The sequence below is a fragment of the Podarcis pityusensis genome (genome assembly GCF_964106645.2).
Source record: "Podarcis pityusensis genome assembly, chromosome: 8".
Classification (NCBI taxonomy): domain Eukaryota; kingdom Metazoa; phylum Chordata; class Lepidosauria; order Squamata; family Lacertidae; genus Podarcis; species Podarcis pityusensis.
The window spans coordinates 49,466,526-49,483,732 of NC_138033.1; the positions used below are offsets into that span (position 1 = coordinate 49,466,526).

The following is a 17,207-nucleotide window of genomic DNA, read 5'->3' on the forward strand; positions in this document are numbered from 1 at the left end:
TTTAAGGTGCTAGTCCTTAAGATTGCAAAGTTAAGCTGAAAGAGTGTGGGCAGCCCCAACCCACTGATGACCAGAAACCTTACTTAGCAATCTCTTTGGCTTCTGAGATTTCACCATACAGTGCCTACACATTTTTGAGTGCCTCCTCAAGACCCTGCTTTGTGCTATTTCTGGGCCAATCAGGAGACTAAGCCAGAGACTCTCACAAGATTGATAACAGGAGTCTTTAGCAAAAGAGAATAAATACATTTGAGAGGGGTTACTTATACAGTATCTCAAAAAGCAGGCCTTTTGATGCAGTGGGCAGGACTGCTTTGCTCAGGCAAAAGCCCTCAGCTGGCTGCATGATGTAAATGCACGTGCCTGTGGTCAAATCCATTCCATGCACTCATATGCCACTGCAACAGTCATGGCACCCCCGAAAGTACCCTGGGAACCATAGCTTGTTAAGGGTGCTGGGGGCTCTTACAAGACCCAGAACTAGCTGCCATTCCAAGGATATTTTGGAGGAAAACATGACTCTGGTGTAAGAGCTTTACGTGCATAGTGTAGATGTGACATATAATAAGCACAGGAAGCTGCTGAATCAGGCCATTGGATCCTTACATCTTTTGGTCTACTCCAAAGGTTTTCAACCTTTTTTATTCCACGGCTCCTTTGACCATTGTTCAAGGCACCCCAGAGTAAACCACTGGTCTGCTCTGACCAGAAGCAGCTCTTTAAGGTCAGAAGGAAACCTTTCCCATCTCCTCCTGCCTGATGGTTTCAACCAGAGATGCTGGAGATTGAACCTGGGACCTTTTGCATGAAAATCATGTCTGTCACTATGGGACCCTCCTTTGAGCATCAAACATCCAGGTGGTTGTGGCTTCCCTTGTGTAACACAGCTGGCCTTTCAACAGCTGTCATCCAACATCTGGAGGTTACTATGTTGGCTAATCCTGGAAAAGAGGGAAGCCCCAAATGACCCTGAAATATCTTCCATGTCATCTCAGAAATTGTCTTCCCCCCCCCCAAAAAAGGTCAACATGCAATAAAACATATTATGTGCCCCTCTGAGGCCCCATATCCAGATTTTTGCATTTTGGGGCCTGCCCATCTTTGCGCACATGGGTGCCCAGTGCCCAAGACTGGCACATGTATTTGAGCCAATCCCACAGTCGTAACATCACAGACTAAGAGACCCTTGGTGCTCATGTGCTGCTTACAGGCACCCCATTGGAGCATTCCTGTGAGAACAGGATGCTGAACTAGAGGAGACCCCCTTTGGCCCCATGTAGGTGCTGCCGGGCTCTGCAAGTGTCCTTCACTTTTGCATGCAAGTCAAGTCACCTTCTGCGCAAGGCCTTGCACCAGTGGAGGCTGTGCTGCCATTCAGCTGCCAGCAATCAAGCAGAAGAAAAGGGCAGAGTAGCTGTTTCTGGACATAAAACGATGATCGGTGCCAGGAGAGAATCTGGGGGGTGGGGTGGGGGTGAAGGGAGAAATCCAGAGAGCCCAGCTTAAGAAATCAAAGGTAGAGCTTTCCCCTGACTATAAGCCATAGGCGGGGCACTTCTGTCATCTGCTCCTGCTAAGAGAAATATCGTTTTAAGGCAATAAAAATGCCACCCTCAGCAGGTTTTAGCCAGAGGTAAATTACTTATAATAACCTTTGAAGTGCTGGAGGGATGCTAGTGGGGGTGGGAGTGGGGGGCTGATTGCCGCAGCTGGATATGTCTGTCAGGAGTGTGGACTTTCCCCCCTGTAAGGCCTGTAAACAGCTTGGGTTTCTCAAAGGTACTTTTGCACAAAGAAGCTTGGTCCTTCCTACTGTTTGCACCTGGGCCGGATGGAGAGGCCCTAAGTGCTGAAAATATTATGGCACTCCCCCCCATAAGTAATTCAAAATACAAACAATAGTAAATTATAAAATAATTTCCCCCCAAAATGACACAAATGATACATGTATGCTGAAATGTGCATGCATATAGTTCATGTGCAGCACCTGACAGAATCTGATTTCCTGGCATTATTTCCACCTGTGTTAGTAGGACACCCCACTCCTGGTTTAGGTGGGGATAAGTAATAAAATAGAACAGAAAAATAGAACAAAAAAGTAGGGAAAGAATGTGGAGGCTAAGGAAGTCGTAGAAAGTTCAGATTTTTCCTGTGATGCTTAAAAAACCCCAAAACCAATTGTCAGATTATTTCAAAAAATTCTCATTTGCTGGTGCCCTGAGCTTGTGCTTTTTCTACCTCTTGGGTAACACAGTTCCCTGGTTCTCACCCAGGTTGGGGCCAGTGCTAACCCCAGTAGGCAGTAAGTGACAGGGGACTCTGTCCATTTCCTGACATGGCCTACTCTTCCCTCAAAGCACCCTGCTGATTCCTGGAATCAACCAATCTCAAGCAAAGTTTCAGTCTTGGACATGAGTTTGATATGTTTTTGCTTACATTCTGTTATCAGGGAGAAGCAGCCTTAGTCCTTGGGTTTTGTCACCATATATTGTAAACGTTTAAATATTTGAGCATTGTAATATTAGACTGCAGAGCTGCTGAATCTCACGAGGCTTTTCTCTCTTGCAGGTCCCATGTGGAATCCTGAGATGAACCCCCAACAGGCCTCTTACGCAAGTCCTGCCCCATAGCCAGGATGGAACTGGGAGCTGTCCGAGAGGTTGAGGTGCCTCACAGCTGCTGGAGAAGAAGGGATGATGGTTGCCATGGAGGACTCCCATGCTGAGGGGCTGAAGGAAACCAGTTCCTTTTAGGCCTGGTCCTTAGTACCATGATGGGAGAGACACAGCATGCTTATGCCACCAATGATACTGAGCCCAGCGCCCAAGACAAAGATACTGGCTTTGAGCAATTTGGCAAGAAAGACGTGGGCGAATTTGATGGTCAGCTCCAGGAAGGCTCAGAGTCATGTCTCCACACTGGGACTGAGAATGGGTCCAGCTTCACTGGTGTCAAGGACAAGGAGCCGCACAATCAAAGGGAAGCTGTGATCCGGCCTCAGCAAGCAGGCAAGATAGACTTCAAGTCCCTCCACAACAGGCCCAAGTTCCTTAGCGATGGCCCTTGGGGTTCTGTCAAAGGAAGCCCCCAGTCTCCCCCTGGAAAGAGCAGAGCGAGGGATAAGAACAAGCGGTCCGGAAAAGGAGAGCGTGGCCACCAGCAGCTCTATAGACTTACTATCAGCAATGCCAGACCAAACCCCACAATCGGTATTGCTTATCCCCAGCAGAAGGTCACCCCGCCCAAGAAGGTCGAAGTGGGCCGGGGACCCATCTCGGGGAGCTACAGGTTCCACGTCCCCAGCATCCCCGAGAGAGAGGTAGAACTGCAGCAGGAAGACCTCAGTTTCACACGGTGTTTTCCTGAGGCCCCCTCAAGCCATATCTCCAGCAACTTTACCTCCCCGACACCAACCGCGCGCCCAGCCCATGGCGCAAAGCTTCAGCTGCCAGCCGGTGTTCCTCATGAAAACTCTGGCACCAACGGGCAGCTGCATTATGTGGAGTTCCAGGGTAATGGGAATAGCTCGTGGCCTTTGCCAGAGAAAAGCCTCCCAGGTGCTAACAATGGACTCTCTGCCCCCAAAGCTTGCCCCTTGTTCCCCGAGAGCAGCAAACCTAGCGCACACTGTGTGGGGCCCTTGTCATTCCAGTACCCCTTCCAGACTTTGCACAGCTCTGCTGCGGACCCTTTCCAAGGTGGCATTAATGCTCAAGATTACATCGATGTGTCGCTGGCCGCCAGTCAGGCTTCTCATGGTGCTTTTGCCTTCCATCCTTCCTCCAGGGAATGGAAAGAGGAAGCTCTCGCTGGTGGCTCCTACGACCACGTTGGCCCGGAGGGCAGGATGTACGGGTTGGCTCCTCAACAGGCTCCCTTCCTCTCGTCACAGACTCAAGGGCATTTGCCTTGCTACAAAGGAAGGAATGAACATTCCACTGACCACAATGGTGCTATCTCTCCTTCTGGTGCTATCGACCAAACTTCAAGCACTTTCCAAGAAAACCAAGGCGTTTTCCCACCCAGTTTACACGTCTCTAGTTTGCCAAAGCCGATCGGGAAGAGGCAGTCCTTGTTGACAGACAACGTAGCTAGTCAAAGGATACTGGATCCCAGTGGTGCTCTGAGAAGGAACATGCCACAGGTCTCTCTACCCCAAGTGCACTTTCAGAACAAGCCTTATGGCGACCCCACGGCCAGTGCTGCCAGCCTGGGCTCAGTGCCTTTTGAGAAGAGCCTTCCCACTACTGTGCAGGCCCAACCCCGGCTCTTGCAGTCTTGGGAGGGAGGCAAGAAGGCTTACCCTCCCGTGGAACAAAGCTCAACCGTGTACCCAAGCCCTGCTGGGAACCAGCTCTCGTTTGGGTGCCACCCAGGGGCAGAACAGAGGCAGCACATAAAGAAGGCCTGGCAGCAGCTGCGCCTCACCTCCGCAATGCCCGGCCAAGACCGAATTGAGCTGTCAAGGAAGCTGGCCAGCCAGAAGCCACCTTTCCCCCTTGGGGCATCAGACTGGGATAGCAGCAGCAAGGTTCAGAAGAACTCCACTCCCAGCTATCCGAGTAAAGCCCTGCTGAGTGGGGAGGGGGTCGTCAGGCAGCAGCATGATCCAGGATCAAAGAACTGCACTCCGGCCAACGCTTTTGGCTTTGACGGGGCAAAGGACACGGAACTTCCTGGCATGTGTGTTTCCAGGGGCAAGCCCCTCTTCTTCAGTGTGAGCCAAGCACTGCCGCTAACTTCCTCTCGTCTCTCTTCCAACCCAGCTTTGGTGTTGCCACCGTCAGCCTTGACTGCCTCCCCAGCCGATTCTCCTCTCCCATCGCCTGCTCCCCACCCGGCCAGCAGCGGCAGCACCTGCTCATCCCTCTCGCCCACGTCAAGCAGCCCAAACAGCCACAGTTTTGAAGATGGCACTGTGCTGACCATGTCGCCCTTCTTTCACCACCAGTGCCACCCAAAGGATCCCAGTGAGCCTTTCCATGCCTCCGACTCACTGAGCTCAACCGCAATCCACTACCAGGCAGCAGACCCTCTCAAGGGCTTTCATCTCTCCCAAGGTGCCTCAAAGGATGAACTCCTCTACAGAGGCGTCCCTGTGGACAGCCACGTCCACAAGCCAGAAGCGGATGCCTCCAAAGGGTGTCTGGAGGGCTTTGAGGCTGAGCTGCCTCCACCGCCTTATTCCTCGCATCACTTCCTGGCAAGCACACTGAGCAGCACCAGCCTCGACCAGCTGGATGTCTTCTTGACCTGCAAGCAATGTGACCAGAACTTCAGCACTCTCTCCTCTTTCCTGGACCACCGTCAGTTCTGCAGTTCTCACGCAGCTCTCCAGGGCCCATCAAAAGGCTCTTCCCGAGGGGCGGAGATCCGGAGGCAACATCAGGTGCCTCCTGAGTCCACAAAGCATCCGCAAGCTGGCCTGGGCCTCCTGCTGCCTCCTGTTGATTTTGCAGATGGAGAGAGCAAAGGGGAATCCAAGGAGGACCCTCTGAAGGCGAGTCAGCTTAACGGCCTTGCCCCAAACCCCATGCCGCTTAGCGCTTCTGACTTGGAGATAGACGACGCCAAGCTCGACAGTTTGATCACGGAAGCTCTGAATGGACTTGGGTACCAGTCAGATAACCCTGAGATTGACAGCAGCTTCATCGATGTGTTTGCTGATGAAGAATTGGCCTCTGTGAAGGTCACCAATGGTGGAACCACTTACAAAGCAAAAGAGAGCGTTGCTTCGGGGAAGAAAACGAAGCAGCACCCAGGGATGGAGGAGAATGTGAAAATGTTGAGCTGCTATGATGATCATCCCGGCATGGACTTGGCAAAAAGGAAACCACCCGGGAAGCAAAATGGGCATAAAGAGAGAGTGGCGAGCTGGTTTCCAGACCAGGGAGAGGAAAGGCTCGGAACACAGAGCAGCAGGGAGTCCGCTCAGAACAAGGCTAGTGACCTGGCAATGTATGGTGAGGCCAACGCTGATGCAAGTGCCCAAACAAAGGTCAGAAGGAAAAACTGCAGGAGCCCCTTTATGCCTCAAAGGCAGGAGGCCAAAACCATGTCAGAGCTGAAGCAGACCAAGAGCCTGAACCGCCCTCCTTCTCCAGGGAACAGCCTGCTCTCTGCAAAGGATGCCAAGAAGCGCAAGCTGCGGAGCGGCACCTGGAGCAAGGAGCTCATCCACAAGATTGTCCAGCAGAAGAACAAGCTGCACAAGCTGCACAGCAAGGGCGGCAAAGCCGTGCCGCTCTCCTTGCTTGCTGAGCGGATGCTCCCCGAAGCCAAGGACAGCAAGTTTGGCGAGTACGAATACATCTCAGAATCGGATGATGAGCGGGTGGAATACGCCAAGCGGCACTGCAGGAGGAAGGCGGGGCAGCGGTTCAACGGGAGGCTGAGGAGCAGCCTCAGTCGGAGGCGCCAAGGGAGAGCAGGGAGGGAGAAGGACAAGGAGCCGGCGTGGAGGTACGGTCAGAGGAGGGGCAGAGAGGAGCCCCAAAGGGCTGCCAGCAAAGAGCCTGGAAGTAAAAACGAATGCACGGGCAGAGTGTGGCGCAGGTGCAGCCGCTCTTCCACCAGCAGCTGCCAGAGCACCAGCCTGTCCAGTGAGATGAGCAACAGCCCTCAAAGCACTGAGAGGGCTGATTCTGACACTGAGAAGGAAAGCGAAGAGAGGAAGAGGTTGCTGCACGCCACACCACATCCACGAGAGCAGCCGGACATTCCTGAGAAAGAAGTGGTAGGAGGAAGAAACCAAAGAATGACCTCTGAGTTGTCCAGTGAGCAAGGCAGTGTCAACTCACCCCCAGTTCAGGCAGCAGGTTTCCAGGTGCATCAGAGCCCCAGCATGTCCCCAGTCCCTTGCACAAATGGAGACGAAGGTTTGCTCCGGGCCAAGGGGAAGAGCTATCACAGCAGTAGCCTTCTTAACCAGAACCCCACTGGGCTCTTTGGCACTGAGGATGCAGAACAGTCCCACGGGGGATCAAGGCACAAGGATGATAAGCCCCTGGCTGCACCGAAAGACACCGAGCAATGTTCGCTGGAAAGGAATCAGTGCTGGCCCCAGTTTGCTGCCTACAATGGAGAGGCCTTGAAATACCACCTGGACGAGCTCAGTGGCCCATCCTCTGATGGCAGCCATGACATCCCCAGTGACAAGAGCAACAGCTATGAACAAGTAGACCTAAAGTGTTCAAAGAAACCATTGATTGTGGCTCCAATCAGCTGTTTCCGAGACAATCCCATGGGCATAGGGATAGCCAGGAAAGGAGCTGCTGCGCTCGTTGATGCTGCTGGTGCATTTTATGACTGCAAAGGGTTATCTAACAGCTTTGAGTCATCGGGCCTTTTCTCGGATGCTGCAGGTGTGGAACCATCACACAGCAGCAATGTGTTCCTGTGCCAGGGGGGCATTGACCTCAGCTCATTCAAACAGAAGCACCCTGAGATCACGCCCTACGAAGGTGATAATCATGAACAAAGCAAAGTCCCCTCACCTCTTAGCTTTGATTCTTCATCGGTATTCGGGGAGCTGCCTGTGGCCGAGTTTGATGCCACCTTATATGATGGTGTGGTATCAAGCAAGGACAATTACGTGGCCTTTGAGTGTGCTGGCCATCATCAGCTCAGCAAAACCACCCCCTTTGACCAGCAGTATTCTCCATTCCCACAAGAGAAAGACTGGAATCTGATGGAGGGGACATCCCCAGTTTTGCCAGAAGACATTGCCCAGTTTCACAGCCTCCCTGTTGAAAAAACAGCTGCTAAAAGGTACCCTGGCGAGATCAACCAAATCCCTTTAGCCGAAAGGATGGCTGATTACAGTATGGCTTTCATGAGCACTATCTCAGATGACGAGCTCGAGATCAAAAGGTTAGTCACTGAGTTGGAAAGCCAGCTGCAAGCAAACAAACTGAACATGGAAGTATCCGATGAACACCAAGCCCCCAGACAACTTACCAGCACAGATAAGAAGGAAGCCACCCACCAGTTTTCACTCTTAACCCTCGACCAGGAAAGCAATGGGAAAGGGCTGTTCCTAACAGAAGCCGAGTTTGAGAAAGCAAGCCTCCTTTCTACAAAAGCCTGTGTCTGTGAAAACTCAGGGAGTGAGAAAAGTCTCCTTGCAACTTTAGATAGCAAGTACAGAAGCCACAGGGACCCTTGGCCATGTCCGGTGCCATTCAGCCCAATACACTCCACCATGCACACACCATCTGCCACTGATCTGATTTTGGGAGGTCCTTTTAACTCCAAAGAGGACCAAGACAAGCTTCATGACAACCTGAAGGGTATTGAAATCTCTGAGGAAGATGACTTCAGTGAAATGCAGGCTGCACCTGCCAGAATCATGCCAGATCCATGCTCTTCAGGCATCTCTGATGATTTGCGAGTTCCAAGCTACACAGAGCATTTGATACAAAGCCCTGATCAATTGTTCCCTAAAACTCTGGAGGCAGCTGAGCTAAATGTGCATGAGCCTTTGCCTCTGAGAGGGGAGGTGTTTGCAGAACTGCCACCAAAGGAAAAAACTTTTGATGGTGCTGCTGAGTTGGAAACGTACGGGCAGCAAGTTCTGTGTTTGAAGCCAGATTTTGGACTACAAGATGTTGGTGGTCCAGAGCTTGATGGCAACTTGCCCTCTAGTGCCCAAAGCATCAAGGACCCAGAAATGCTGGAGAGCATCACACTCTTCCCAAGGGATGAGGATGGATCTGCCCTTCTGGATAAGTCCCGACAGACTGTTTGCCACTCTCCAACCCTACACAATAAAGCTGGAGATGGGAAAATGCTGGTTTTTGACACATTGCCATTTTCGAAGGAGATGAACGGGGAGGTAGAAGATGTGTCCGCTCCCCAGGAGAAGGCAGGCAACCCATTGCAGCAGCTGCAGTTGTTTGTGGCCAGGACGGCCAAAAGCAACGAGGAGGACTTGCTGATGCCATGCTTCCCAGCCCTGCAGCCCACCTCCCACTTGCCTGCAAGTGTTGACATCCAGTCTGAACAGGAAGAGGCATCTATGGGCCCTGTTGCAAGTGAGGAGGTGGCTGAAAGTCCCACAGTGAATGAAAGGAAGAGCTCCCTGGGAGACGAATCTGAGAACAGGACCAAGGCATCTGATTCAACTGAACTATTTTTTGAACCAGGCAAACAGGCAGAATATCTTGGTGAAAGGGCTCCCTGCACTACAGAGCAATCAGCCCTTCAGAGCCCTGAAAGACACAATCCCATTGCAGAGGAGAAGGAGCAGGAGCAGCACCTAAAAGATGACTGTTTTGAGGTGGTGGGTGACATTAAACTGTGTGCAGGTGGCATTTCCCCAGAGCACAGGCACCTCTCACCACTCAGCGGCTCAATGGTGACCTCATTGCTAAGGGAAGAGAGAACACAAGGCTGTCAAGGTACAGGAGAGGTGGTAGAAGATCAGCAGAATGCAACCCTGGCATTTAGGAGCCACAGAAAATCCCCCTTAAACTCTGGGTCATTTGAAAATGAAACACCAGGCTGTGCTTTGCCAGCCACGCTCAAGGGACTTGTGGCTCACTGCACACCTTGGGGCGAAGCCTGCTGTGAGGATCAAGTGTTGTGTGCTGCAGAAGTCCACCAGATGGAAAGGAGTGGTGATCAGGTGGGACAGTTGCAATGTCATGTGACTTTGGCTCCCAGCAACTCACCTGAAAATCAACATCAGGATGATTACTCCTTGCATGGGAGAGGTTTCTGCTTGGGAACCAGCCCAGTTTCAGAAGAAGGCCAGAACTTGGAGGAGCAAGCCAGCCACTGTGCAGAAGCTTTGTCTCTGGAAGTCAGCTTGGCTAGTCAGAAAGAAGTGCTGAAAAGTGACACAGGCAGCGTAACACTCTCTGACTTTGGAGTACCACCATCTGAAGAGAGTCCGACTGCTGCTGGGGAGCAGCAGATTCCCCTTCTTGTGTGCAGGTGCTCCTCTAGTGCTGAGAAGACTGTTGTTGGGAATCCCATGCAGGATTATTCGGAGCACCAAGAATGGACAGAAGCACCACAATTTCTACCCAGCATGCTCCCTTGTGGTGCCACCTCTCCTCTGCTGTCAGATATGATCAGTAGTAGTCAACAGCACATTGAAGAAGATGCCACCAGCACCTTGGCAGTACCTGAAAAGGTCCGTACACCACCTGCCTCTTCCCTGTGCTCTGGCGACCTGGCAGCTCCTCCTGTAGAGATACAAATACCCTTGAAATTACAAGCCAACAGCTGCACATCTCCCAGCCTGCTACCTTCTAAAAATAATGATATTCCCGAAGAACTATCCAAGCATCCAGGTCATGAAGACAGTGGCATGTGCTCTGTGACGGATGTGATTACCTGTTCTCAGTCAGCATCCTTGCAAAACATCATGCTTGACCAGCCTGCATCAGAGACAGATTCTGCTCAGCTTACAAATACAAAGACGAATCAAAACAGGGAGTTAATGTCAAAGCCTCAGGGGCCAAAGGAGGCTCAGATTTGCCTCCAGAAAGGCAGCAAATATCAAGCTCAACCAGAGATCCTTAATGATCAAGAGATGGCCACTGCTGACCTTGCAGGAACAGCTAATGCCAGTGAGGTTCACCTTAGTGCTGGCCAATTTCCAGAGACCACAGAGACTGGGATCAAAAAGGCGTCACAAGACATGGACAGCAGAGGCGACAGTTTGAAGAATGAAGGCTCTGAGAGTGTGAAAGGGTACATTAGCTACGCAGAACAAGAGGAGGGCAATGATGAAAGTCTGAAAGATGATTTCAAGACCAAGCAAGCAAAAGAAAAGAAGGGGAAAGGACTGCAAGTCACCTGTGATATTTGCACAGTTCGTTTTAGAACCAAAACTGGGTTGATGAGGCACAAAACTGTGAAACATCAGGAGAAAAAGGAGACCACTCCGTTGCCAGGCCTGGACTGTGCTCCACTGGAAAAGGCATTCACAACAAGCAAACAACTCTCTCGGAGAAACAGCAGGGCTTCCATCAAAGAGAGAGCAAGCAGCTCACACCTGTCAAAAGCAGGCGTTAGCCAACCATTTCCCAAATCCTGCAGGAGCCAAAGGAAAGAGCCCAGTCCAGAGATCCAAGAAGTTGTTAGTAAGGTGCTCGGTGACCTAAGTGTGATTTCATTTGATGTAACCCAGGAACTCCAAAGTACAGATGTTCCAAATGAAGACATGAAAACGACGTCGCTAAGGACAGAGGCAGAGAAATTGGGCAACTCAGCACCTGGCTCTAAACCAGGGCCAGACACAGGAGGGAAAGACAAAGAGGCTGGTGCTGGTGGGTTGGGCAGTTTTGCCAGGAAGAAATTGAAGGAAAAGGCAAGAAAAGCCAAAGTATTTCCCAATGAAACCATTGAATCTTCTCATCTAGAGAGTGAGATCCCTGAGCTTCGCTCCACAATGATTCCCTGCACTGTCAACCTCCTTCTGACCACTGTCTCTAAAGAACTGGAGAGCAGCACTCCATCACCTGGCCTCCAAGAACCGGCAAGGGCACAGTCACCATTGCCACTTCACACTCGAATAGTCAAGGACTTGGAAGAAGTTGGTGAAGAGACACCATCAGCCCAAGAGATGGCTGGGCAAGAGCTTCTTCAGGATGTAGGGAGCTGTAATGAGCAATTGGTGGATCCAGGGTTGAAAGGACACTTGCCAGAGAAGTGGATGAGCAGGTACCCAAAACAAGTTGAGGAAAAGTTGAGCAATGTCTGTGAAGAACCAGGTGAGGATATCAGCATGGAAAAACCAGAGTCATCTGAAGAGAATCCACCCAAAGAGATTTGCTGTAGAAATCAAAAGAGGCCATCAATGTATACACCAAGTCCCAACAGCCTCCAGCAGTCCTGCCATGCTGGAGAAGTTGAAGAGGACTTCCCTGAAATCATATCAGAAAAAGCTTCCAGTGGTGTCCCTTATCCCACAGAGTCCAAGCCTTTGAGGATGGAAGAGTTTCAGATGAGGAATGAATCTCAGGGGGATGAGGGGGATGCCATAGGTCCAGACCTGCAGAGTTTGTTTGATGATGACTCCACGTTTTCACAGCTTTTCCCCAGGAATGACCGGTTTGCCCATCGGAAGTGCAGGCGGGTATATGGAAAGCGGACCAAGAAGCCCAAACCTGTCATAGAAGTGAACCCCAGGCCAGAAGGCATGGCGGGTCTCTTTACAACCAGGATGGCTTCAGATCTAGGAGAAACCAGCTCTTTCTGTGTCACCAGGGAGGACCCTTGTGAGTACGACACCATCTCCATTGATGACGCTCTGACTCTCAACATGTGTCATGGCAGCAAAGCAAAAGTAAGTGATGTCAATTCCGGATCTACCAAAAAAGTTCTGCAGCCAGACGATGCCAGGCAAAGGGAGGACATTACTGATTTGAAGAGCGATGGCACAATAAGGAGTCCAACAGAGGATCTTCCAAGCTTGAGTAGTTGGGGTAGTCTTGAGAAGAAGACGGAAGGCATTTCTGTTGACAGAACATTGCTCAGCCCATCCGTGGAACTGACAAATGGGCAATCATCAATGGCTCCCAGTCCAGAACCTCCTGACCTGGAAGAAGAATCCTATGACACTAGGATGAATGAAAATCCTGGCTTGTCTGAGTTTCATACAATTGATATGGATATGTTGAACACAAAGTTTGAGATGAGAGATGTGTGCTTCTACAGCATTGGGGAAGATCATCTCAGCCACACTGATGATGAATGCACCTCAGGGTTCAAGCCACCGTCACCAGCCCAGCAAGGCAGACCCATCAAAAATAAGCTAGGAGAAGGAAAGCAGGGGAAAACCCGTAGCGACTTGAATCTCAAGGCTAAAGACAAGCAATACAAGTGCAAGGTGTGTTTCCAGTGGTTCCTCACTTTAGGGGAGCTGGACTTCCACAAGCTCACTCACAACCCTTCTCCTCCACCAACATGCTACATGTGTGTCCAGAGGAAGTTCAGCTCCCGGGAGCAGCTAAGGGACCATTTGAAGGAGAAGCATGCCAAGAACAAAGCCGGCTTGTGGGCCTGTGGGATGTGCCTGAAGGAAATATCTGACGTCTGGATGTACAATGAGCACTTACGAGAGCATGCCACTCAGTTTGCCCGGAAAGGCCAGGCTCAGAAATCTGTCCTGGGTGGGTTGCCCAGCTGCTTCAGTGATGATGATGATGCTGTCACACATTTCCTGAACTCTATCATATGCCGGAAACCCAACAAATCAGCCAAGCATGCTGAGCCTGGCAGCAAAGCACCTGCTTGCAAAGAGAGCAAAGGTCCCAAGGAGCCCCAAGGAGGGCAAGAAGTGACTGTCAACAAGGACACCTTGGAGGTCCCACTAAGAACCAAGCCAACTGTTGCCTCTCCCAAAGCGACAGCCCCATCTCCCGACCCTGCCCCTAAAGCCGAAGGGGCTCCAAAGTTGGCTCCCATGCACCCAGAATGCAAAGATCCCTCTCGAGATTGCCATCACTGTGGAAAGCAGTTCCCCAAGCCCTTCAAGCTCCAGCGCCACCTGGTGGTGCACAGCTTGCAGAAGATCTACCTGTGCCACAAATGCCCAATGTTTTACCAGGAAACCAAAGAGCTTCGGAACCACCTCAGCCAAGAGCATGGAACGGCCGAGGAAGCAGACATCAAGCACACCACACTCTACGCCTGTGAGCTCTGTGCGGATGTCATGCATGTCATCAAGAAGTCTTTCATCTGCAGCACCTGCAACTACACCTTCTCCAAAAAGGAGCAGTATGACCGGCACATGGAGAAGCACCTGGTGGGGAGCAGCAAGACCTTCCGATTCCGAGGAGTGATGCGGCCAGGAGTCTCGGCCAAGGATGGGGATAAGAAAGTAAAAGAGGAAGGACACCTGCGGGAAGACATACCAGCAGCCAAAAAGAAAAAGATGGTCCATCGCAACACCTTGCTTGCACCAGGCTTACCTGTGCAGGCAGATTGCACCTGTGTCCCCCAACTAGGGAGTGAACCTCTGCTGTCTCCAAATGAGCCTCTATCCACAGCAGCCAATGTGGCCACAACACCTCGACCCCAGACTTCCGTAAAAACAGAAGACCTGGTGGGCCGCTACTCCAGTCTCCTGGGTGAAATTGCAAAAACCCAGTGTGATGGTCTGCCTCCACCTCTACCAGTTTTGCCCCAGGATGAATCAGGTGGCCCAGAACTTAAGCCCACCACTGCACTTTCTGCAAGACAGCTGGTGAAAGGAGACTCCCTCGGCGACACTCCACCTCCTTCCATAGACTCTCCTGATGCAGTTAGTATTGATCTGGCCAGCTTAACACATAAGCAAACAGCAGCACCAACACAAAAGCTGCCTCCAATTCATCTCTCTGAGAAGCACAGCAAGGAGGCAGTGGCCCCAGAAAAAGTCACCTCTAACGGCAAAAGTGAACATGCCATGGGAACCTGGGACAGCCCACATTTCCAAGAAGAACCTGTGAGCAAGATGCCTGACCTTTCTGCTGCAAATCTGGGGGTGACAGAATGCAAGGGGACTCCCAAAACAGAGTGGAGTGGCAATCCTGATCTAAGTGATACAGCTCCTCAGGAAAGTGCCACCAAGATGCACTTACCTGAAGCGACCTTCCACATGTTCCTGCTGAAGGACAAGACCTCCTCACTTGCCCTCAACCGGTCTGCCAAAGAGATGCCTTCAAAGAAGGTCACAGGTGGGCAACCCTATGCCGAGAACGACCCCAGTGTCCATTGCTCCCTGGGCAGTGCAGAAGAGGCTCAGAAGCCACCACCCTTAAAAGACAAGGCTCTCCCAGAGATGGGTGCTGCTTATTCCAGAGACAACGGCACCAGTGTTGGCATCAAAGAGATGGGAAGCAACCCCGTCAAGCCTGTGAGCGGCCACCTCCGGAGCGAGGTGGGAAGTGCCCAGGCAAAGCACAGCCACCCTGACCTGAGCAAATGCCCAGAGAGACCCATCGCTAATGGGCTGACCAAGCTTCACCCCAAAAAGCGGAAAGAACACAAATCCGCTCACAAAGGAAGCTCAGCCTCCCGCGAGAACATTGAGGGGGATGGCAACAAGAAGAAAAAAGCCCGGACGCCGGATGCTGGGAGGAGCGACGCCGCTGGAGGGTTCAAAAGGGCTGATTGGCCCAACAGTGATGCTTTTTCTCTTTACCCCCGGAGGAGGGACCCTCACTGCAACAAACTGAGCCCTACGCTCAAGATGTCCATGGCTGGCGGCCAGCTCAAAAAGATGGTGCTTGACCAATGCTTTCAGAAGAAGGCGGAGATCCGCCACGCCAATGGAGACCTGAAACGCAAGAAGGACCTCTTGGCCGGCAAGGCCTTCCACCACCCCCTTTTAGCCAAAGACCCCTCTGCCTCCCTGCCAGGCTCTTTGAGCCGGCACAGAGCTGTCCAAGGTGCTAAGCTGCCCGACTCTCACAATTACAGGACAGCTGAATCCCAGAACAATCTCCTAAGCCAACTGTTTGGGCAGAAATTAAGTAGCTTTAAAATTCCTTTAAGAAGAGATACTTCTGAGTAATTTATGAAAGTGACTTATGGTGATCCTTCGCTGCTTTCATTGGGGTTTGCAGGGGGGGAGAGAAATTATCAAAGCATTAAATTCGTTTGTGTAGCGTGATTTCTCTGTCTAGCTTAAATGAACTTGCACTGCAGCCTCTGAAATAGTTTTGCTTTGTGTCTTGCTAATCTACTTTAATTCACCTGATTTATCATGCAAATGCTAGAACTTTGATGTTGCTGATGATGTTCATGAACTAAAACTGTAATCGCTTTGGGCAGAGTGAAGCGTCAAGAGGAAATGCTTTATTGGAGAAGTGCTGAGGTTATAAGGATACTTGCAAATCCCAGCCCCTTTTCAGACTGTGTCTCTGTTATCTTTGTACAAAGTACTTGAAGAGATGAACTTCATTCCAGAGACGTCTTATTCATAAGGTGCAGCACACTGTAGAAAGCATTTTTTTCCTCCTCCCAAAGATTTTGCACAAATAATCCCGAACGATTTCATTTAATTGGGAGCCAGCCTAAGAAATAACAATTTTAAAAAATTAAATTAAGAAGGAAGCAGGCCACAGTTTTGACAGATAGACATTTCCAAGAATGTGGCATTAAGAACTGCCATGCAGCATTTGGAAAGTTACTGCCTTTATTAGACCACTGTAGATGTTGCTAAAAGAGGGTTATATTTTTTATTTTTGCAAAGAGAAATGTGCACGCCTTCCCCTCTAACCTAGCTAAACTGCACCTTGAAGATTTGTGACATAGTTTTTTTTTATTATTGTTTTTAATTATTAATATTTTCCAGTGAGAAAACTGCCAACTTACATCTTCCCCACTCCCCTGCAGTACTGTGTCTCAAGGACCTGTAAGGTATCATTTTTATATTAAAAACAAACCAACAAACTCTTACTGTATTGAGGTAGTTGCTAGACTTGGTATGGGCTTTACACTATGCAGTTAAACTGGTGCTATTTTTATTTTCATAATGTGAATACAGACGGGAACACACACACACACACACACACACACACACACACACACACACACGAGTCAAGGAAGAGGGAGAAACTTGTGAAAGAAGTAAACAGTTGCCTGTCTAAACCTAACACGGAGAGTGCAGGATGGTGCTCTGACAATGCTCCTCCTGCGACGCTAATACTCTGCAGTGTATGCAGCAAAGGTTACATCTTGAGGCGTGAATCTCAGGTGCAAAAGGCGACTTGGAGGATAATCAGCTGTTAATAGGGACCTCCATGTTTGAGAATGAGGAGGAGACAATGCACTGAAGGGGTTAAGGGGGGCACGCTCTCGGAGTACTTTGCGTGTGTCTTGCAAACTATATGTGTTTCATTTTTTTTAAGGAATTAAATGCCTTTATCCTGTTAATATGTACCTTTACAGTTCTTTGTGTAAAAAAAAAAAAAAGTAGGTTAATTATGCGTCAGGTGCAATGCATTATGTTAAAAGTTTTTATTTTGATATTTGTCAGAGAACAGAGAAAAGTACAGAAGATGCCATTTTTTAAATAATAAAAAAGATGTTGTAAAGGTGCTATTTGAGCGCCTCTGCCTCTTTTAATATTGTTGAATAAAGTATGAGATGAACATAATGCTGTGGTACTGTAAAACGGGGCCCGGATTTATCTTCTCAAATATAGTCCAATATTTTCACAGAAGCTCACCGGTCTGTGTGGCGTTTTTCAGACAGTCTGCCTT

General features: G+C 50.3%; 1 protein-coding gene across 9 annotated transcripts in view; it reads left to right on the forward strand.

Moving 5' to 3' along the window:
• ZNF469 (zinc finger protein 469) overlaps positions 1-16,510 on the forward strand; it is a 286,315-nt gene extending 269,805 nt beyond the window's left edge. For all 9 annotated transcript variants that reach the window (XM_081017728.1, XM_081017725.1, XM_081017731.1 and 6 more), the window contains one exon: positions 2,569-16,510. In XM_081017728.1, coding sequence (XP_080873854.1) covers positions 2,771-15,514 — 12,744 coding nt within the window. In that variant the 5' untranslated portion in view covers positions 2,569-2,770 and the 3' untranslated portion in view covers positions 15,515-16,510. The remainder of the gene's footprint in view (positions 1-2,568) is intronic.
• Positions 16,511-17,207: the final 697 nt, after the last annotated feature.